At 42.0% G+C, this 23,437-nt stretch overlaps 1 protein-coding gene across 2 annotated transcripts in view; it reads right to left on the minus strand.

Annotated features, from left to right (window-relative positions):
- The window catches only part of Slc39a9 (solute carrier family 39 member 9), a 41,430-nt gene that overhangs the window by 6,713 nt on the left and 11,280 nt on the right, over positions 1 to 23,437 (minus strand). Inside the window, exons 2-6 of one of the 2 annotated variants that reach the window (XM_048415962.3) lie at positions 11,029 to 11,137; positions 6,361 to 6,561; positions 3,960 to 4,028; positions 1,610 to 1,695; positions 63 to 192 (exon numbers count right to left, since the gene is read on the minus strand). In XM_048415962.3, the coding sequence (XP_048271919.1) occupies positions 63 to 192; positions 1,610 to 1,695; positions 3,960 to 4,028; positions 6,361 to 6,561; positions 11,029 to 11,137 (595 nt within the window). Of the gene's footprint in view, positions 1 to 57; positions 193 to 1,609; positions 1,696 to 3,959; positions 4,029 to 6,360; positions 6,562 to 11,028; positions 11,138 to 23,437 lie in introns of both variants that reach the window. The other variant, XM_048415959.3, reaches the window with a different exon arrangement.

The raw sequence follows: 23,437 nt of genomic DNA on the forward strand, positions 1-23,437 counted from the left end.
TCTATCTATGTGGGGAACTAGGTACATGACCGTATAGTAAGGGACGCTCACACTTACCTTACTTAATCCTAAGTATGTCAGCATGGACATGGCTGGTGCTGCCAATGCAAATACCAGCAAGTGCTTTCTAATTCGATTCCGCTCCAGGCCAGCATGGATCAGGAAGGAAACCAGCCCAAATGCTGCAGGAGCCTGGAAATGACAAAGTAGCCCTTATTATCACTTGACAAATAGGGCTTGCTTCCATCTCAAGAAACGCATGTGGTGTTATTTGAATATGAACTCTCATAACAGAAACCTTGGTATCCCAACAAGAGCAAGCTTGCCTTTTAGGAATCAATGTTCCCGCAAAGATAAGCCTGTGTGTGTCCATATATATGTATCTTGTAGAATTTTTACATTCTTATTTATTATTATTATTATGTGTGTGAATGTAGCCACCTGTGCACACAGTGTATATGTGACCAGAGGACAACATTTGGGAACTGGGGTTGTCAGACCTGCTCAGCAAGCACTTTTACCCACTGAGCCATCTCTTCAGCTATGTGAAAAAAATTCTATGAAAAACAGAAATTGAGAGCCGGGTGGTGGTGGCACACGCCTTTAACCCCAGCACTCGGAGACAGAGACAGGCAGATCTTTGTGAGTTCAAGGCCAGCCTGGTCTACAAGAGCTAGTCAGGGCTGTTACACAGAGAAACCAGAGAAATCCTGCCTCGAAAAACAAAAATAAATAAATAGAAAGAAAGAAAGGAAGGAAAGAAGGAAGAAAGAAAGAAAAAAAGAAACAGGGCTCAAGAAATGGCTTGGTGGTTAAGAACACTGGTTGCCCTTCCAAAGGTCCTGAGTCCCAGAAACCACATGGTGGCTCACAATCAGTGATAATGGAATCCTGTTCCCTCTTCTAGCATGCAGGGGTATATGCAGACAGAGCACCCATAAACATAAAATACATAATAAAATAAATATTTAAAAAAATGAAAATCAGTAAGAATTTATCCATTTGTGCATATGATAATATAAAAAATAAAGCCCTTCAAATAAGATTTTAAGAAAATAATAGTAAAAAAAATTAGCTATGAGCAGACATATTTCTGTTAAATGGAGAGCAATTAAGAAACTTAAAAAAAAAAAGCTATCAAGATGCCTCAATGGGTCAAAGTGCTTGCTGTGAAGGCCTTGAGACCTGAGTTCAAACCCCAGGACCCGGTCAAAGGTAAAAAGAGAAAACCAACTTCACAAGGTTGTCCTCTGACCTTCTCATGCTAACGGTCATACATGCGTGTCCATGTACACACACATAAAAATAAATACATTTGGGGGCTGGAGAGATGGCTCAGAGGTTAAGAGTACTGACTGCTCTTTCAGAGGACCCGGGTTCAATTCCCAGCACCCACATGGCAGTTCACAACTGTCTGAAGATCCAGTTGCAGGAGATCTGACACCTTCACACCAATGAACATAAAATAAAGTTAAATAAACCATAAAAATATTTAAAAATACATTTTTAAAAGTTAAAAAAAGCCAAAAAAACCCCACGTATCAGAAATGCTTCAAAGACCAAGACAAATTTTAATTACAAATATGTTCAATACCCAATCTTGGCTTACCTTGTGTAGCATTATCGCCACAAACACAATTAACTGAACGCTTGTCTGTGAAGTAGAAGCTGCTGCGCCCAGAGCTACACCATCCGCTAAATTTGGAGACAAGGAAACAAAAGATGCTATGAAGGACAGAAGTGCAGGGCTGGGTGCATGGGTTTCAAGGTCAGGCAGACCTGTACTTGGTTCTAGGGAAGTTACTCAACCTCTCAGAACTTCATCTTTAAGATGGGGCAAAACATGCATTTTTAGGGCTTCGTGAGGGTGAAAAATGAAAGAACATACGCAAAGAGCTTAGCATCTGGCCCTGAGTAGTCATACGTTAGCTGTTCTTATTGTTAAAAAAAGTATGACACACAGGCATTGATGAGTCAAACTGTAATGATAGTAATGCTAAAGAATCTCAAAGAAAGCATCTCTCTGTCTTCAAGGCTTGAGCCTCAACAAAGATGATTCATGTGGGATGGGACTGTCTTAGTTTAGGTTGCTATCTCCGTGATGAAACACCATAACCAAAGCAACTTGCAGAGGAAAGGATTTATTCAGCTTACACTTCCACATCACTGTTCATCAGTTAGTACTAGAACTCCAGTAGGGCTGGAACCTGGAGGCAGGAGCTGATTCAGAGGTCATGGAGGGGTGCTGCTTACTGGCTTGCTTCCCAAGGCTTTCTTAGCCTGCTTTCCAGGACCAACTGCCAAAGGATGGCACCACTACAATGGGCTGGCCCTTTCTCATCAATCACTAATTAAGAAAATGCCCTACAGCTTGATCTTACGAAGGTGTTTTCTCAATAAAGGTTTCTTCCTTTCAGATGACTCCAGTTGTGGCTGAATGGGTGTGTGGGAACACAGTTTAGGAATGGAGTTGTGTGAGGAGAATTCTGAGTGCTTTGATAATACTGCCAAGAAAACAGGACAAAAGTCTTGTGACCTCAGTTGGTTCAAAACACAAAATTGTCTTGGAATGTAAAGTTTTTGTGCTCTTCCCAAGTGTGGTGGATAGGAGTGAGTTTACTTCAGATTGCTCGCTGTTGCTTGCTATTGCTTCTCAAATATTTATCCTTTATATGTCTCCAAAGACATGTTTTTGTCATGTGTGGCTTATCCTTACGATTGTATACAGCTTGAACGCATGAGAACTTTATTCATGTGACATTTCCTTTTTATAAAAGATATATTTTTATTATTTTTAGATTATGTGTATGTGTGTAAGTGTGTCCAGGTGCTCGTGTGGACCAACAGTATCAGATCCTCTTGGAGCTGGAGTTGGAGGTAGCTGCAATGCCTGTTGTGGGTGCTGGGAACTGAACTCAGCTCCTCTGCAAGAGCAGCAGTACATGCTCTAAACAACCAAGTCACCTTGGCAGTCCCATGCGACCTTTCTGACCCTCAGAGTAAAATGCCTGGGGCTCTGAAGAAAGTTGGCTATTGCATAAGACTTTAGTCTATTGCATTTATTGGCTCCATTCTCCCAGGTCCCACTGCCTCTGGATCGGTGACATCAGTGAATTTTGTTAGAAAGCAGAAAACAGCAGGCTAGGAGTGAGCTACTTTTCACATGCCTTTATTTGGCTCTAACAGAATGCTACCATCAGGTCTAGGTTTGGGTTGTGGTGTTAAAGCAAGTCCCATCAGCAATGCTGAGTCTTTTGATTAGACCTCAGCCTACATGGGGCAGCAGGGCTGTTTGGTGCTAAAATGCCCAAGCTCTTCTCCAGAAAGATCTTAGGGCAGAGGTCAGCAAACTTCAAGCCCAGGCAGGAAATATTTGAGCTTTGCAGGTTACCTGGTCTTTTGTAACTACTAAACTCTGTTACTACTGTACAAATCAAGTCACAGGAGGCATTAAACATGAGAACAGCTGTCTTCCAAAACAGTAGTATTATAACTTTAAATAGCATAGTTTCCCAGTGACGTGAAATATCCTTTCTGTTAGGTGCTGAGGCTTGAACACAGGCCATTCACACACTAGACAGACATTTTTCCACTGAGCTACAGTCCAAACTCTTTTGGACAGGGTCCGGATATATAGCTCTGGCTAACCCTGAACTTACTAAGTAGCTCAAACTGATCTTGAATTTGTGATCCTATTGCCTCCACTTTCTCAGTGCTTGGATTACAGATGTGTGCCCCATGTCCACCTTATACCTTGTGCTTAGGTATCAAAAACACAGAAATCACATTAAAGGAGGCCACTAAAATTTGAAAAAAAAATATGTATATATTAATATGCGTGTGTAAAAAATTACAGAAATCGTTCTTAGCTTATAAACACAGGTAACAGGGCTGTGCTCGAGCTAGAGGGCTTTGTTCAGCACCCTCCCCCAAGAGCATTCACTGCAACTCTGACTTACCTGCAGCGTGGACAACCAGCCCCAGCGTGGTGGTAATTTTGGAACTGCTAGGCCTTGCTGTTTCTGGATCTACATGAGAGTGAGAAAGGATCACAAAGTGGATGACATAAAGCAATAGTGACATCTGTCTGGAGATGGTCTGTTCGTCATTATTGTCGTTGTTACTTGAGAGTCTCACTGTGCAGCCCTTGTAGGCTTTGAACTCAAAATCCCCCTGCCTCAGCTTCCTGAGTGCTGGCATCCAGCTGGGTGAGTATTTTGAAAGCTCGGATTTCAAACTTTGATGTAGATTTTTTTCCTCACTGCTTTTTTTTCTACTTCAAATACTTAGATGTTCTCCTTGCACTAAAGAGGTGGGTGTGTGGGAACTCCTGACTTAGGCCTCCCTTGATAAATTCCTGAAATGTATAACCCCCAACTGCCTGAACTTCCTCAGTCTGCAGAAAGTGCTCTCTGGCCTCTGTTTATCTCTTTGCAGGCTCATCTAACCTACCTGCAACTCTGCTCTCATCCCCTCTCCATTTTGCAGCGACCGCCCTACCATGTGCTTTCCCCAATTTGAACCCAAGTTACTGCTTTTCTTACTTTCCCCAAACTCGGCTTAGCCAGTCACATCAGAGGCACCTGTAGCACTACCCTTCCGCTATACCGTTAACTAGCTCAGGTAAGCTGCAACCATGCTGTTAGGTAGGCTGTTCCTTCAGGACTGAGGACTGAACTCAGGGCCTTGTCCATGCATTTGAGCACTTTTCCACTGAGTTATAATCCCCAGTCTCCTTTTTTTTTTTTTTTTAAATTTGAGATAAAGTTTCACTAAGTGCCAGACTGGCCCTGAATTCACTCTGAAGATCATGCCTTGGATTTGTGACTTCCCTGGCTTAGATCAGAACCACCACACTTGGTATGAGGAATATTCACCTAGGTCCACAGTGGCAGAAGTTCTGTATCCCCACCTCAGAGAGAGAAAACCATGTCCCTGCTTCCATCCCAGGCCAGCTGTAACTAGTGCACTCTGTCCTTCTATTTCTTCCTATTTAACATATCTCACATACTGTATGCAGCACTGGCACCCAATACTGCTTTATAACTCCTTTTTTGGGGGAAGGTACTGCTTTCATGGGAAGCATAGAGGTGGGAGTGGGGGCAGGGCATGAAATTCCAGCCCTAGCTAAGGAGCTCTTGGCATTTAGTAGCTGCTGGGAGAGAAAGAGACTGTTCTCCTTAAGAGTGTGATCTCTAGTAGGTTAACTACTTTCCAGAGCAGCCTCCACATCCCACAACCAAGAGTATTTGTGAAACACAAATTTAGACTTCATGGAGGAGAGGGAGAGGAAGGTGTAAAGTTCTACTCTCAGCACTCACATCTGATGGCTCATAACCACCTGTGACCAGCTCCAGGGAATCTAACTCCTCTGGCCTATGTGAGGACCCTCATGTGTACAGACACACATGGAAAATCATGTAATTTTTTTTAATCAAGCAAGAAGACACAATGGTTGTTATAAACCTACAGGAAGAGACTGCAGTTCAGCATAATGTTGACAAGTGAATTAACTTTTACTGACATTTAGTAATACACAAAACCAGAGTTATGTATGTGGTATACTCCTGTAATCCCAGCACTTAGAAGACAAAGGCAGAAGGCTGTGTGTTTGAGGCCAGCCTGGGTTACATAAACAGAGAGGCCTATATAATTTAAAATTCTTTTATTGGGGCAGGGGGTTAATAGAGAGATGGCTCAGCAGTTAAGAGCACTGGCTGCTCTTCCAGAGGGCCTGGGTTCGATTCTGAGCATCAACATAGTTAGCTGTAGGAGGCTAATCTGATGGCTCCCTGAGCTACACCAAAGCAGACTGCTGGCTACACAGATCTTGATCATCTGGTCAAAGCACTGTCGAACTTCTTTGTTTACTTCTTTCCTCCCTGTATCTAATAAGTAGATCATAACTTACTCACTATCAAGTTTTTTGCTTGTTTGGTTGGTTGGTTTGGGGTTTTTGTTTGTTGGTTGGCTAGCTTTTAGACAGTGTCTCACTGTGTATCCCCTGGCTGGTCTGGAACTCAATATGTAGACAAGGATAGCCTCGAATTCTCTGTAGGCTACGTACTAAGTTTATAAAGATCAACATTCCAGTAAGTGGCCTACAGGCTTTAGCCTGCCTAAGGGTTTCACAGTACAGAACAGATAAAGGACTTTTACCCTGGACTATCACCCAAATGCCACTGCTTTAAGACCAACAGGGTCAATAGATCAATAAACAGTTGTGCCATGCCACAACTTACTAGCTCCACCACCCGAATAAAATACCCCACAACACCTGAGGAAAACAAGCTTGCAATTAAGGCTATTGGTGTAGACTGACAAGTGCCCACCAGCCCCAAAAGCCTGAGAGCAACTCACCTTCAGTGGAATGCACATGCGAGCTGCCAATCTGGTCCACTAACAACATAAACACGAAGCCCAGCACAAGGGATACGCCTATGTAGGCATGCAGCTGCGTGTGGTCGTGGCTGTGCTCATGTTCATGGACAACTGATATTTCTGCTGCTTTGTCTGACGCAATCACATTCTGCTTTGTTTCACTGGCTTGGTGGTGTTTTCCTGGAGCAAACAAACCACAAAATGTAATAGCTTCCATTTGTGTTTTAAGTGCTACTTAATTTACTGCAAAGACACCTCAATTCCTATACTGAAACTGAGGCAACCATAAACTCCTTAAGTTAAAAGGCTATAATGAAAACATTCCCAAACGCCTTTTGTTTTTTGGTATGCACACCTTCTGACTGCCTATCAATTCAAAATCCTGGACACGGAAGTAAATCACCATACAAGAATGTAGTCACATTTCAAAGGGCCCCAAACCTAAAACTTCCCCTTTCATCTGAGAAGTTCATGCCAGTCTCCTCAAAAAGCACACAGGGTTTCACTCTGATGAAACCAGATGAAGGCAGGACAGAGGCAATGAAAGCAACCATAGTCAAATTCACATTTTCATACCTAGGTTGATATGACATTTACAAATAAAAAGCAACAGAATAGAAAACATTTAGCTTTCATAAAATATTAGTGAGTAATCATACACACATAGGAGTCATATCCTTCCATTTAAATTTAGATCATCAACGTGATTGGGATCAACCAAAGGCTATTCCAATTTATAATCATGTGTTTGACACTTCAAATATAAATGCTTAAAGACCAACTTTTTTTAAACATTTTTATATAATACATTTTGATTACATTCTTTCCCCTCCTGCAACTCCTCCCAGGTCCTCCCCTCTTCCCTACTCACCCAACTTTATATTCTCTCTCTGTAAACAAAACAAAGACACAAAACAAAAAACCCAACTATCAAAACAGACTAAAAGAAAAGAAAAAACAAAACTAAAAAATACCTAAACAAAAACAAAAGAAAACAAAAAAAAAAGCACACACAAAAAAACACAGGATCTATTTTATCTCAGTAAACTACTCCTGGGGATGTGGCCTGCCTTGGAGTGTGGTTAATATACTCGGTTTCCATTGGAGAAAATTAATTGTCCCTATCCTAGCAGGTTACAATTGCAAATAGCTTCTTGGTTATGGGTAGAGGTGAGATTTTGTGTCCACTCTCCCTTCTCAGTGCTGGGACTTGTCTGGTTTGGACCTGTGCAGCTTGTTTAAGCCTCTGTGGGTTCATATGTAAGTTCATACGGGCATCAGTCCTATTGTGTCTGAAAGATGGTGTTTCCTTAGAGCCATCTATTGTCTCTTCTGCATAGATCCCTGAGTCCTGAGGGAAGAACTTTGAAGACATCCCATTTAGGACTGAGTGCTTCAAAGTCTCCCACTCTCCGCACATTGTCCAGCTGTGGGTCTTGTTAATTTCTATTTACTGCAAGAAGCTTTTCTAATGAGGGTTCAGCCATGCTCTCCACTATGGGTATAGCAATATGTTACTACAAGTGATTTTATTGCCATGATCCTTTAGCAGAATAGCAGCAGGTTTTCCCCTAGGCCCATGACCTATCTGGTCTCAGGTTCTTAGGCACTCTAGGAGTATCAGGTATAGGTTCCATCTCCTGCAGAAGGTCTTATATCCAATAAAAATGACTGATTACTCCCATAACAAAAGCCAAACATCTCTGTATGTGTGTGCATGTGTTACACATGCATGTGCTCAACTGTGTGTATGCATGTGGAGGCCAGAGGACAGCTTGAAGGAGTCAGTTCTCTCCTTCCACCATGTGAGTTCTAGTGATCAAACTCCCGAGACTCTCTAGCTAGTACCCTCATTTGCTGAGCCACCTTGATTGGCACACCATCTTATTTTTGGATTCAGGGTCTCTCACTGAGTTTGGAGTTTGCCATTTTGACTACAATGACTGGCTAGCATGCTCCCGGGATAGGTTTACCTATGTTCTACCCTCCAACACCCAGCACCAAGATTACAGATACATACAACCATGGTTGGCTCTAGGGGTTTTTTTTTAGGGGGGGGGGAATTAATGTTTATTTTATTTGATCAAGGTTTGCAACAAAGTTCCAGAAATCATCTAAGGCCAGGCAATGTGAGACAAGACCCAATTCCCTGAGTAGGCTGTGCATGAAGCTGTAAGGATAAAGGCTAAGTTGTGACAGGTGTCACAGGAATGGAAAACACAAGTCATCTTCTTCCGAAAGCAGCAGGACCAAGGGGAACTAGCACAAGAGAGGCCACAAATGCTACAGGGGACAGAGCTATGGGCCAGGGTTACGTAAGTCCATCAGAGCACATGAAATGCCACCATGAATCGCAGTCACCAGAAACTGAATGGCTGTGTTTGGTGTTTGGGTTTCCAGTTGACTTTGATCTCATCTTTCCATAGTATGGAAAGTGGTTTTCAACCTTCTGTGGTAGTTTGAATGTAACTGGCCCCCATAATCTTATAGAGAGTGGTACTATTGGGAGATGTGGCCTTATTGGAGGAAGTGTCTCACTGTGGGATAGTCTTTGAGATCTCCTATGCTCAAGATAACACCCAGTGTTTCAGTCTACTTCCTATTACCTGCATATCAGCATGCAGCACCATGTCTCCAGCACCATGTCTGCCTGCATATCTCCATGTCCCACCATGATGATAATGAACTGAACCTCTGGACTGTAAGTGAGCTGCTACAATGAAATGTTTTCCTTTGTAAGGGTTGGAAGGGCAGGGTGTCTGTTCACAGCAATTGAACACCTTCCTAATGCTGTGACCCTTTAATACAGTTAGTTCATCATGTTGTAGTGACCCCCAACTAAAAAATTATTTTTGTTGCTACTTCATAACTGTAATTTTGCTACTTCTATGAATCATAATATAAATATCTAATACACAGGATATCTGATACGCAACCTCAGCAAAAGGGTCATTCAACCCCCAGGTTGAGAACTGCTGTTCCATACTATCTTCCAAACGTTTACTCTGTGCCACTGCATACTAGGAGAGACCTAACATGTTTCTTATTTTGCAGGGCTCACAGTTAAGAGATGCCTTGAGTCCCAGAGGAAACTTTGGTCTTTTTAACAGTTTCTGAACCGCAAGAGTATGGGGACTTTCAAAGTCATATTGAATATATTTTATATTATGAGATGACCATGAACCTATGAGGGCCAGGGTCAAGATGTGATGGTTGGAAGTTAACAGTTTCTTTCCTAAAGACTTGTATGTTTGAAGACTTAGTTCTTAGCCCTGGTGCTATTTTAGGAGGGTGTGAGACTTTTAAGAGGTGGATCCTTACTGGAAGAAATGACTTGCTGGTACAAGCCTTATGGGTTATATATACACACCTCTCCCTGAATCAGTCAGTCAGTCAATCAGTCAATCTGTTTGTCTCTCAACTTCCTAACAGCCAATGCAATGTACCAGCCACTCTACATTCCTGCCACTGTAGCTTTGAGTCACTCTTGCAGCCAGATTTTTCTTGCCATGAAAGACACAATCCCTTTAAACCATGAGCCAAAATATCTCTCTTCCTTCAAGCTGCTTCTTCTCAGGAATTTGGTCACAGCAATGAGAAAGTTATTAATATAAACACCTTCCAACATAAAGACACCAGGCCCAGATGCTAAACCCATCAATAACTCTACCAAACACTTAAAAGAAAATTAGCAGTTCAGTAACTTCTTCCAGAATATGGGCAATAAGAGAATATGTTTCAACACTCTAGCACCTATGTAAAAAGCCAGGCATGGTGGTGTGTGCATGTTTTCCTAGCACTGATGAAGCAGAGGCAGAAGGATCTGTGCAACCCTTTGGTCACACAGTCTAGCCAAATTGATGAGCTCCAGGTTTAGTCAGAGACCTCGTCTCAAAAAGCAAGGTTGAGAGTATGACAAGACAGCTGAGTGGGTAAAGACAATTGTAAGCAAGCCTGACTCAATCCCAAGGACCCACATGGCAGAAGGAGAGAAATAATTCCTACAAACTGCCCTTTGACCTCCACACATGCACCATAGTACGTGTGTACCCACCCTATAAAAATAATAAATAAACATAACAACAATAAGGTACAGAGGGAGAGAGGACGAGACCTGACATCAACCTCTGGCTTCCATACTCATGTGTACACTATTTTTTTTTTAATATTTATTTATTTATTATGTATACAATATTCTGTCTCTGTGTATGCCTGCAGGCCAGAAGAGGGCACCAGACCTCATTACAGATGGTTGTGAGCCACCGTGTGGTTGCTGGGAATTGAACTCAGGATCTTTGGAAGAGCAGGCAATGCTCTTAACCACTGAGCCATCTCTCCAGCCCTCATGTGTACATACACTATTAACATGTACCTCAAGGACACAAACACGTACATGTACATGCATCACACACACACACACAAAGAACTGTTAGACTTAAAAAGACTGAAATCACTCGTTATTGCAAACGAATATTAAATAGTCTTCATGAATTATGGCATTCAGAAAACTGCTAAGGATGTGTTCAATATCTAAGGTGTCTAATGTTATCTCTTAAATACTCTTTTTAAGACAAACATGAACTGTATCCAGAAGAAATTTCACTCACTCCTCTACCAACACTTCTCATGTAAGGCTTTCTCTCTTACCCTCCAGAACCTCCTCATAAAGTGCGTGCACTCCTTCAGGCACGATGACTGCCAGTGCAGTTCCACAGAGGAGACCAGCACCCAACACAGTCACCAGCTTCAGTCGCTCCTAGAAAAACAACAGAAGACAGTATCAGAACACAGTGCTTCTCAACCTTCCTAACACGCGACACTTTAATACAGTTCCTCATGTTGTGGTGACCCCCAACCATGAAATTATTTTCGTTGCTATTTTGTAACTATAAATTATGCTACTGTTAGGAATCGTAATGGAAATATCTGTATTTTCCAAAGGTCTTAGGCAACCTCTGTGAAAGGTCATTCAACCCATTCCCAAGGGGTCACAACCCACAGGTTGAGAACTGCTATGTTAGAAAGACTGATTGATGAATGGGAATGGCCAGTAAGCATGAAGAATGGTTGGCTTCATAAATAATACCAGTTAAAGATGAGAAGCTGGGCACACTGGCTTCTGAGGAGGGTGATGGAGGAAGACTTCTTGGGCCCAGAAATTTGAGACAACCTGGGTAACACAACAAGATTATGACTTCTTTGTTTCTAGAGAGGCAGAGTTTTATGTAGCCCAGGCCAGCCTCAAACTTGATAATGTAGTTAAGGATGGTCTTATTGTAGGATATCTGATCATACTGTAAACCCCAAGATTGTGTCATTTACTAGAAAAAAAAACCCATTTCTCATTGTGGTGTGACTCGGCCCTAGTACACACCTTTAATCTCAGAGCTTTCTGCCAGAATATTGTAAATAGGATTAAATAAAGTCAAGCATAGGTTAGGAGGCAGAGCACACAACCAATTGACAGGAAAAAAACCATAGAGTATGAGGGAGTCAGGAGGACGGATAGAGAGATGCACAGGAAGAAGGAGAGGACATTCAGTTTGAGGAGTTTTGTTTGAGCCAGCATAGGAGACACAGGAGAAAGCTCTTTCTGGGATGTCAGCAGAGGAGGAAAGTCAGCAGCATGCTTTCTCTGCCTCTCTGAGCTATCAGGTTTTCACCCCAGCATCTGGCTCCCAAGACTTTATTGGTAAAATTGAATGACTGAGATTTAGATAAAAACAATATGACGTTGAAATTATGCTCCTCCTGCCTCTATTTTCTACGTGCTGAGATTATGGGTGTGAGATTCACACAATGCATCTGGTTTTATGCAGTGTTGGGGACCAAGTTGAGGGCTTCATGCATTCTAGGTGGGCACTCTATCGGCTGAACCACATCCCCAGTCCATTTGTTTGTTTTTATACACAGTTAATTTTTATTAGTTGAAAACATGCATACAAAGTAATAGGTCTCATTATGGCACTGAACCACTGAGTGGCTGCTCCAGTCCATGGCAGTTAATGTATTCTGAGCACATGTCCTTTCCTATTTCATTTCCACTAGTCCCTTTCCTCTTCCCCCACTAGCCGCCCTGACACTTTTGAGTCTTTTTTCTTTAATGATCATGAGTTTCATTAGGGTATCACACAGGAGATGGGTGAGGGTTTGTTTACAGAAGCACGAGCACCTCACAAAGGCTACACCACTGAAGAAAATGTCTCAGGCTGGAGAGATGGCTCAGCAGTTAAGAGCACTGACTGCTCTTCCAGAGGACCCGGGGTTCAATTCCCAATACCCACATGGCAACTCAAAACTGTCTATAACTTCAGTTCCATGGGATGACTCCCTCTTTTGGCTTCTGTGGGTACTGCACACATGTGGTACAGACATACATGCAAGCAAAACACACAAAAAATACAAAATAAAATAATAACAATAATAATAATAAAGAGAATCCTTCTTCCTCCCCCATCAACCACTTTCTCAGGAAATAGTAAGGTCTCACACTGTCCTGGCCAGGGACTACCCGTCTGAGCAGGCTTTGAACCTATGGCAACCCTACCTCAGTCTCCCAACTGCTGGGATTGCAAGTATCCCAGTGAGACTACAACCCTTGAAGCAAAAAGAGAAAGCTGGCAATGATGTAGGGAAACATTTACTATTCATGAACAGGAGCAATGAGTATATTTCCTTAAACCTGACAGGAATATGAACTGCTACAGCTTATTTGGGCCACAATATGATGTTTTAGGTTTAAAGTCTCAACAATGTGAATTCTCGAGCTAGAGAGAGATGACTTAGTGGGTAAGAGAACTTGCCATACAAGTATTCGGATCCCAGCAACTATGTAAAAACTTGGGCATGGCTATGTGCCTGCCTGTATGTAACCCCAGTGCTGTGGGGAGGCAGAGAAGGACCACTGGGTTTGCTGATAGCCAGCCTAACTCCAGGTTCAGTAAGGAATAAGGCAGAGTAATAGAGCAAGGTACCTGGTGTCTTCCTTCACAGCCACCTTCACACACGTACATATACCACACACACACACAACATTCTTTCATACACACATACACACACACTCAGAATAAAATTTAAAAGTGACTTTTGCTCAGGCTCTCCCCACTCCCTGTTCCCCCTCATACCTACCTTCCTACCCAAAGCTGATTCACAAACTTCACTTCTAGAAATTCACCCAAAGAGTCAAGCAAAAATGAACACACACTTATGAAGGGTCCTAACTTAATTTAAACTAAGTGTCCAAGAAAGAAAAGAACACAGCACCTAAGTCACAAAAGCTCTGGGAGATCAGTGTGTAGTCATGGGTTCGGGAAGTCATGATGTACTGGCAGGAGAAAAGGATGATAATATATACTGATAAGCTCATATCTGTGAGAAAAGTACTTACAGATGTATTTATTAAAAAGTATTTATAGTTACTTCTCCAATTGCTGCAATGAAATACTGAACAAAAGCAACCTAAGCAAGGGGAAGTTTGTCTTGGTCCCCAGGTGAAGGCACAGTCTGATGTGACAGGGCAGTTAAGACAACAGGAACTTGAAGCAGCCACTCACATCACACCCACACCAGGAGGGAGAGACCGCCTCACTTTCTCTTTTTATACCATGTAGAATGGTGCCCCTACAATAGGCAGGTCTCCCCAGTTCAATTAACCTAACTATGACAACCTCCCAGAGGCCCATCTCCCAGGAGATTCTCAATCTCATCAGTTGAAAACTGAGATTAACCATCATAATATACAAAAAAGCATATGTTAAATATAACAACTTTTGTTTCATAAGGTATAAACAATATACAGTATATAATTACATATAATTAATAAAACACATGAAAAAGTAAACTTAGGTATCAATACTAACATGGTTCTGTGGGTTTTGTTCCATTTTCTTTGTGTTTGTGTGTACATGTGTATGTGTGGATGTACATGCATAGCAGAGACCAGCATCAAGTATCTTCTCCTCCACCTTATTTTTTGAGACAAAGCCATGCTTGCAGAGGACCCAATCTATGATTACAGCACCCACATTAGGCAGCTCATAATCACCTAGAACTGAAGGCTCCAGGTGACCCCAACATCCTTTTCTGGCCTCCTCAGATGCACATCCACGTGCATGCGCGCGCATGCACGCGCACGCGCACACACACACACACACACACACACACACACACACACACACACAAAGAGAGAGACAGAGACAGAGACAGAGAGAACAGATAAGTCACACAGTGCAAGAATGCATGGAATGCTGGGAAAACACTACTCATTTAGTCTGTTTCAGGCCAGGCATCTGTCCCTGTTCCTACAGCTACCAAGTGACACTTCACCTTCTCCATCTGGTTTATCCTGCTGTTCTCTCACAGATGTTATCACAGGGCACTCACCAATAAAGTTCTGCACACAAATCTCCAAGTGGATTTTCCAGGGAACCCACCTAAGTCACTGAGAGGAGACTTGCATTTGAAAGACAATGAACCTCACAACAATACCCAGAGACAAACACCCTGGTAAAAAGCTTCACAGAGGATATGAACAACCAGTAAGCCCATAAACTACTCAACGTTTAATTACCAGGAAGATGCAACTAAAACTCATGTGAGACTTTTCATACCTATTTTAAAATATCAAAAATTAGAAAACAAATAAAAACAGAGTCACAGCACTAAAAATGATAAGGATATAAACTGAAACCTTCGTCTACTGCTGGGAGCATGGAACGAAGGCAGTCTCTAACAGGCATGGTCAGCATTCCCTTTTTGAGGAGTTACCAAAGAGAAATGAAAAAACTTGTACAAGAATGACCATGGACTGGAGAGATGGTTCACTGGTTAAGAGCACTGGCAGCTCTTCTGGAGGATCCAGGTTTGATTCCCAGCACCTATATGGTAAGTCAACAATGATCTGTAACTCCAAGAGGATTTGATGTCCTCTTCCAGCCTCTGTACATAGCAAGCACACATGTGGTCACAGATATACATATATACAGGCAAAACACCTATACATATAGAATAAAATAATTTTTAAAATATTTACTGCGGGAGAATTGTCTGTATTCTGTCAATCATGTTTTAAATAAACGCTGATTGGCCAGGCAGGAGGTGTAGGTGGGAAAACCAGACAGGAAGTGGAAATGACGTAAGGAGAGCAGGCGAATTCTGGGAAGGAGGAAGTTGATTCCTCCCACTCCTGCCCTGATCACCAAAGCAGCAGGATGTGAGCTGCCCCACTGAAAAAGGTACTGAGCCACATGGCTAACATAGATCAGAAAAATGGGTTAATCAAGATGTAAGCATTAGCTAATAAGAGGCTAGACCTAATGGGCCAATCAGCTTTATAACTTACTGAGTCCTCTATGGTTGATTTTCTCTGGGACTAAACAGCTGGCTGGGTGGGGGGGGGCGGACAGGACAGAAAACCCAACAAGCAGGCCCCTCCTGTTACAATTTACAAAAGAATGTTCACATGGGACATAGGAGTTTGAGGGAGGAGGCAGCATATAACACATATATGAAATTCTCACCCCCCCAAAATAAAAAGCCAGGAGATGGCAGGGCATGCCTTTAATCCCAGCACTCAGGAGGCAGAGGCAGGCGGATCTCTGTGAGTTCAAGGCCAGCCTGGTCTACAAGAGCTAGTTCCAGGATAGGGACCAAAGCTACACGGAGAAACTTTGCCTTGAAAAAAGCAAAAAAAAAAAAAAAAAGGAGGAAGAGGAGAGGAGGTTCACAGAAGCCAGACGTGGTGGTGTACACTTGTAATCCATACTGCACACTGTGGGGGCTGGGCAGGAGGCTTTTGATTTAGAAGGCAGATATCAATTATCAAAAAAAGTCTGAGTATAAGACTGGACAAAAATGTAAGAAAGCATCCTCCCTTGGTATACAGATTGAAAATCAAAGAACAAGGATGAGAAGTGATTTATCTGAGACCATGCTGTATGGCTGGTTATGGCAGAGGGGTGGGAGAGCCACACTGTCCAAACATTCCATGATAATATACAGTCAGCACAATGCTAAGGTCCATCCTGTGCAACTCATCTCAGAAGGACAGTAGTCACACAGCCTATTCAACCAGGAACACCCTGCGCCATGAGGAAAACAAGAATTATGCCTCATCTGTGAAGGATCAGAACAAAATAAAGAGAACAGGAAACAGCCAGTGCTTCACAAACTTCAGTGTCGTCCCTATGTCACCCCCGACAAGACGGGGCCTCATTATGTAGCTCTGGCTATCCCAAAACTCACTATGTAGACCAGGTTAGTTGGAAACTCACAGCCTCTGCCTCCTGGGTGCTGGGATTAAAGGTGTGCACCACTATGCCTGGCTGCTTTGGTTTTTCACTATAAAGGATTATTTATTCTGACAGGAAACGTCAGCTACTTTTTTGTAGAGAAATTCTGGAGAATTGGGCACTGCCACTTCACTGGCTTTACCTCAGGAATGCAATGGAGATCTTTAGATAGCTGTACTGGAAACAGTCCTAACATATTCCTTACCCATGAAGCCATGTTAAGAATTCTTAGAGCTGGGCTTGGTTGTGCACATCTTTAATCCCAGCACTCAGGAAGCAGAGGCAGGCAGATGTCTGAGTCTGAGGTCAGCCTGGGCTATGCAGAGAAACCCTGTCTCAAAAATCAAAATAAGACTTAAATGTTTTAATACTTTGTCCCCAGTTAGTGCACTATTTGGACAGATTCAGGAGATGTGTTCTTGCTGGGGGAAGTATGTAACTGGGGGTAGGCTTTGAGGTTTCAAAAGTCATGTGTTGTTTCAAGTTTGCTCTTTCAGCTTGCTATTCCCCCTGCCATGGTGATGGACTCAGCCTCTGGAACTGTAAACCCAAATAAACCCTTCCTTCTACAAGCTGTCTTCGTCAAAGGTTATACCAATACTTAAAAGACCATAGCAGGATCCTGTCTCAGTAAACATGAAGCGACACACCATTTGTCTCATTAATGCAAGTATCTTTGATCATAACTGGACTTCTCCCCAAGGAGCAGAAAACCTTGTTCATTTATTGTTTCAATCTTCAGTATGAGAAAGAAAAGATTATCCTACAGTAACTTTACAGCTTGGTAATCTCTATGAGCCTTTGATGGTGACCAACACTCTGGTGAAAAGGACTAGTTAAATGATATAAGCGCCACTGCTGTGAGCTGCAGGGTCAGTTTTTATTAGAAAACAATTCTTAACTACCAGTCTTAGTTTGGGTTACTATTACTGTGAAGAAAACACCATGACTAAAGTAACCTAGGGAGGAAACGATCTATTTGGCTAACACTTCTACAGCACTGTTTATCTCAAAGGAAGTCAGGACAGAGGAACTCAAAACAAGGCAGGAACCTAGAAGCAGGAGCTGATGCAGAGGCTGTGAAGGAGTGCTTCTTATTGCCTTCTCAGCCTGCTTTCTTATAGAACCCAGGGCCACCTGTCCAGAAATGGCACAGCCCACAAAGGGCTGGGTCTTCCCAATTAAGAATATGCCCTAAAGGCTTGCCTACAGCCCAATCTTTCCAAGATTTTCTCAATTGAGGCTTGCTTGGCTCTGAAGACTCTAGCTTGTGGTGTCAAACTAACATAAAACTAGTCAGTATACTACCACAATCATTTTAGACTCAGTTTGATTTATTTCGACCTTGGAAATAATGGCTCTATGGTGTCTGTATGGCTGTATTCTCTCATATACTTTACAACCAGGGATTTAATCTCAAATTAAGTGTTTATCAAAGTTAACAAAGTGCTGGTAACTCCTCTTCCCTGCCCGTGGCAAATCACTAAGAGTATATTTAAATGAAGAACTACAAATTCCATACATCTTCAAGATGGGAGGAGAGTTCCCCGAGCAATAGTTTCTGTCAGAGTAATGAACTGTTTTCTCGAGAGAGGCCCAAACTATGCAGTGAGGTTTTGTTACCTCATTCCAGAACTTCACAGTTGTAGCTGATTGGGCTGAAGAATCAGCCAGCTGTATTAATTAAAACAACAGCTTGCATCAATGCCATTAACTATCAGTGCAAAGCTTTGAAGTCTGTTTAATTTCCTTGGCAGACAGCAAGAAAATTAAATAGTTTTTCTTTTCCAGCTCATAAAACAGTCAACAAATTATTCTGTTCAACCAAATACAAACCAACACTTTTAGAAGCTTTTGATAACTGAAAATTCCTGTTTCTATCCTTGTGTTCCAGCCCACTTTAGTACTCAAAGCATCAACAGATCCAAAGACAGAGGTCAGTCTGTTAGAGCAAGACAGACTCCGAGCACTGAAGAGATAAGAGGATATGGAATAATTCTTGTTCAAAACAACAAAGCTTTTCTCCACACTCTTGCAAACAAGGCCGCTTCAAGGAGCTATTGCTTAGGATTAATTTAGCCACTCCATGACTTGTCATTAAGTATTAGTAACTCAAATCTGAATTTTGTTCAAGTTCTGTCTGATACAAGGCACCCCAAAACTCCTGGGCTCTAAGAGGCAGCTGCGTGAATCTTCCCCTGTAAGAGGCTGCTGCTGTCACTGCAGAGCAGCAGGAAGTCAGCACCCTGCACAGTCACCGTTACTGCTTATCTTCCACATCCTGTGCTGCACAGACAAAGCTTCTCACTGCGGACATGTCTGGAGCAGCTTAAATGAACAGTGGCCAGGGGCATCTAGCCTTCCCTTTTCTAATTCATTTAACATAAGGATTAAGGAAGTCTTCCAGGAAGCAATAATAGGCATGTACTTTATTAACACCACTTCCTCCAATCTTGGAAGATAAGACTAATCTGTTTTTCTTCCTAAACTTAAAAGAACTAAATATGCCAGTTGGTAGTGATATGTGCTCGGAAGTCTGGCCTTCAGGACATCCAGGGCTACACAGAAAAACCCTGTCTTGAAATACAAAACAAAAAAAGAGAACTTAACATAAATACAAATCCTATGTAGATTCTTTCAGTTGACCATAAAAACAAAAGCAGAAACCCACTAGCAAAGAAGTTGGGGAAATACTGGCAATAAACGTATCAGTAATATATAAAGAGCCCAATGACCAGACTAAAAATAACATTTTTTCTCCATTAAAGTTTTTTTAAAAATGATAATGTGAAAAAAAATGTCATTTGTGTTTGTTGGCAAGCATATTCTTAAAAGATTGGGAACCTTCTTAGGGACATTTATTCCCTTTTACCCATTCATTCTACTCTCCTCTCTTCCCCTCCCCTCCTCTCCCCTCCTCTTCTCTTCCCCTCCCCCCCCCTCTCTCTCTCTCTCTCTATCTATCTATCTATCTATCTCGGCAGGGTCTCTCCATTATGTAGCCCTTCTATCTTGGAACTCACTGTGTAGACCAAGCTGGTCTTCAACTCACAGAGACTCACCTTCATCTGCCTCCAAGGGGTGTGTGAAGCCACTAAAGCTGGCTCCATTACTCCATTCCTTAAATCTGAAATATGTCCAGAGCTTTAAAAAATTAACTGAATCTAATCATGTCAAAAACAAATGAATATACGAGAATTTCACTATATAAAATGATTGAATGTAGTAAAGACATTTGAAAACACCTGCATTAAATTTGAATAAAGGAAAAGAAGAAAATACTTAAATATTTACCAAATAAAAAGGAAAATGTAAAATTATGCATACCTCACCTATGCAACCATGTTAAAAATGCATACAGAAGAAACTGGATATAAAGTTATTAGTGATCCTACTAGGCTGTGGGAAAACATTATTTTCTTTTCCTTCTACACATCTTATTACATTTCCTACAAACTATTTGTAATTGACTATAAACAGGCTTTTCAAAAAAAAAAAAACCGTGTTGAAAGCAGAAGAGATGGCTGAGCAGTTAAGAGAACTGCCTCTTAATTCAAAGGACCTGGGTTCAATTCCCAGAACTCATACGGCAGCTCACAACTGTCTGTAACTTCACTTCCAGAGTATAGATACTCTCTTAGACATTCATGCAGACAAAACACCCATACACATAAAAATAAGTAATTTTTAAATGCTAACTATGGGCTGAGAATGTAACTCAGTGCTTGCCTAGTATCCATGAAGCACTGGGTTTAATTTCCAGCACCAAATAAAACTAAGCATGGTGACACACACCTGCAATCCCACCATTAAAGTGGGGGCAGGGGATTTGAGTTTCAAGGTCATCCTTGGCTACTTCGCAAGTTCTAGAGCACCCTGGGCTAACATCAGATCCTGTCTCAAATGAAGAAAGAAGCACATCTTTAGTCCCAGGAGGCAGAGGAAAGTGGATCTCTGTGAGTTCTAGGCCAGCCAGGGTAACATAGCGAAATCTTGTCTCAACAACAAAAACTGCTGGGACCTGGAGAGATAGCTCAGCAGTGCTTACTACTCTGACTAGGAAGGTTTGGACCTCAGCACCTACATCAGAGGTTAAGGAATTCTTGTAACTCCAGCTTCAGGGAATCCAACAACCTCATTCTTGTCTCTGTGGGCTACACACACATGCAGACCGCAGACATACATAGAAATAATTTTCTTTATTGCTTAAAATTGCTAAGTTAACTAGAGATTATATAAATAGGCGTTTAAATTATTATACAATGAAGCTCTGTTTCCTATCTACTTAACAGGGTTTAGACTTCTTCCTCATCAGGGTTACCACTAAAATCAACACGGAACTTACATGTAAATTTAATGTAAGCCACTACCAATTACTGTGCTCTGATTGGATCAGAGAGTGCAATGCCCTGAGTGTGATCATTAAGATGATCTCCTGGAGGAGGTAGATCTTGGAGGAGGGAGGGGTAAATGTGATCAAAATACATTGAATGAAATTCTTAAAAGAATTAATAAAAAATATTTTAAAGATTTATGCATAAGAATGCTTTCTCTGCATGCATGTATGTGCACCAGGTACATGTCTGGTGCCTGTGGAGGCCAGGTGATGGTATAATCCCCCAGAACTGGAGTTAGGGATGGTTGTGAATCACCATGTGGGTGCTGGGAACCAAACATCTGCAAGAACACATGCTCTTAACTACTGTGCTGTCCCACTAGCCCCTAAATATATTCTTTAAAAAGGTTTTCTCCTTTACTGAGTGGTTTTAAACACTGTATTTTGAGGTTTTGTAATTAACTAGAATGCTTTTCAGTCTCTTGCTCTCTCTGTCAAGTTTATCTACTAATCACTGTCCTCTGCCGACAACTGGAAAAAACAGCTGACCCCTCCATGGGCTCCCACAACTCAAAAGTGGGTTGATAATGTATAAATTTTAAATCTAAAGAGACATTTACATTTGAAGGATTTCATACAAAAATCCAGACTTCCAGTTTTGGAGGAACAGAGAGCTTTGGCAGTATTGGGCACCTGTATCAATGGCAGGGGCTTTCTGTTCACCATGATTCTCGCTCACTACTCCCTGGCGACTCTGGGGCAGATGCTAAAGGTCAGCTGCCACACATGCATTATGATAATGGACTTTCTCATCTACTTCTTTTGTTCTTTAAGACATGGGAGCCTGCTATGTTGTTTCATCTGCCCCTCAACTTCTAGGCTCAAGTGATTCTCTTGTTTCAGCCTCCAGTTTTGCCCCAGTTACTGTTGGATCTCATGCCAGATTGGAGTGACTGCTCAGCCTTGGTGTTGCTTGATTTTCTGAACAATTGTCCAGCTGAATCAGTCAGAGTCCAACCAGGAAAGAGAAACCATAAAACCATTTGAACATAAAGAGTAACTTTAACAGGGGACTTAAGCAATGGGAAACTGGCTAGTTAGAAAGACCACTAAAGAACATACAAGTAGCAAATATAAGGAGTGGCTGCAACCTAAGGACAAAGATAAGAAAGCCTCAAAAATAAATAAAATACAAAGACTGAAGTCCAAGCAATGTAGAAGAGGACATGGCGGTGGTCCAATGAACAGCAGAGGTTTCTGAGTTACTATGCTGGTAAAACTTCCTGGAGACAAGCACTCCAAGGTGTTGGGAAAAGCTGTTCGTGGGTTTCTCACTAGAGACTATCCTATAAAACCACCCAGGAGGAGTGCCAGTGGAAACTGCTGAGTGCCCCAAGAGCCTAGGCTGAACAGCCAGCTGCAGTATAAGAGCTGGGCACAGAGAAACCTAACCTGGCTTGCTAAGACTCCAGGTATGCTGCAGGCCCTGCCAGAGCTGGACACTGTATGTAAAGGCTGGCCTGCTACAGAAATCAGTGCCAGAGAAACTACAGAATCAAAGGGTAATACCTCCCTCTTATAATTTCTCTCCAGTAACCTCTACTGACAAGGAGTTAAAATCCTGCCAACTGGCAAAAGAAATAGAGGGCACACATTTTTGCAGAGGATGATGAAAACGGAACTTGGAACAAAAGACACCCAACTGATAACTGGCACACTAGTTTACTAGAAAAAGCAGGAGCACGTGAGGACCAAATGCAATAGAGAGCAAACAAAGTGCTTACTTACTCTCAGGATGTCTGACTAAGGACAGACTTGCTGCTTCTTTGGATTAACTAGGTTTCGGGATGACCAAATTCTAGACTGGAAAGGTATCGCCAATGTTCTTCATCACTGTAACTAGCAGCTGTCAAGTACTCGGTAAGCCACACACCTTCTACTCTAATCGCTTTACATGTGTCAGCCCAGGTAATCCTGCCAACAATTCTATGAGGTAGGTGCTTCTATTGTCCCCACTGTACAGCTGGGGAAACAGAGGCATAGAAGGTAATGTGCCTAGCCTTACATAATCAGCAAGTAGCAGAGCAATGACTTACACCTATAAAGTCTAGCCCCAGGGTTTATAGTCATAATCAGTATGCTAAACTGCCTGCTGGCAAAACTTGTTTTGTTATTTAACGGTTTCTTTGCTTTTAGCTAGTTTTCTTCCATTTGCCTGTAATAAGAAATAGGCTGAGTGTACAGCTAGATGGAGAGCCCAAGATTAGCTAGATTAAAATACCTAGGGTCAGGGCAGCAGGGAGAACCCTCCATGATTGATATCGTCATCTAGACCTTGTCACTCCAAAGCCCATATAATTGAGACAAAAGAATTTCTAACCATATAAATAAGCCAACTATTTCTGGCTTAGGAAGTTAGAAATCAAACACT

This window comes from Myodes glareolus, chromosome 11 (genome assembly GCF_982192425.1).
Source record: "Myodes glareolus chromosome 11, mMyoGla1.1, whole genome shotgun sequence".
Lineage (NCBI taxonomy): Eukaryota > Metazoa > Chordata > Mammalia > Rodentia > Cricetidae > Myodes > Myodes glareolus.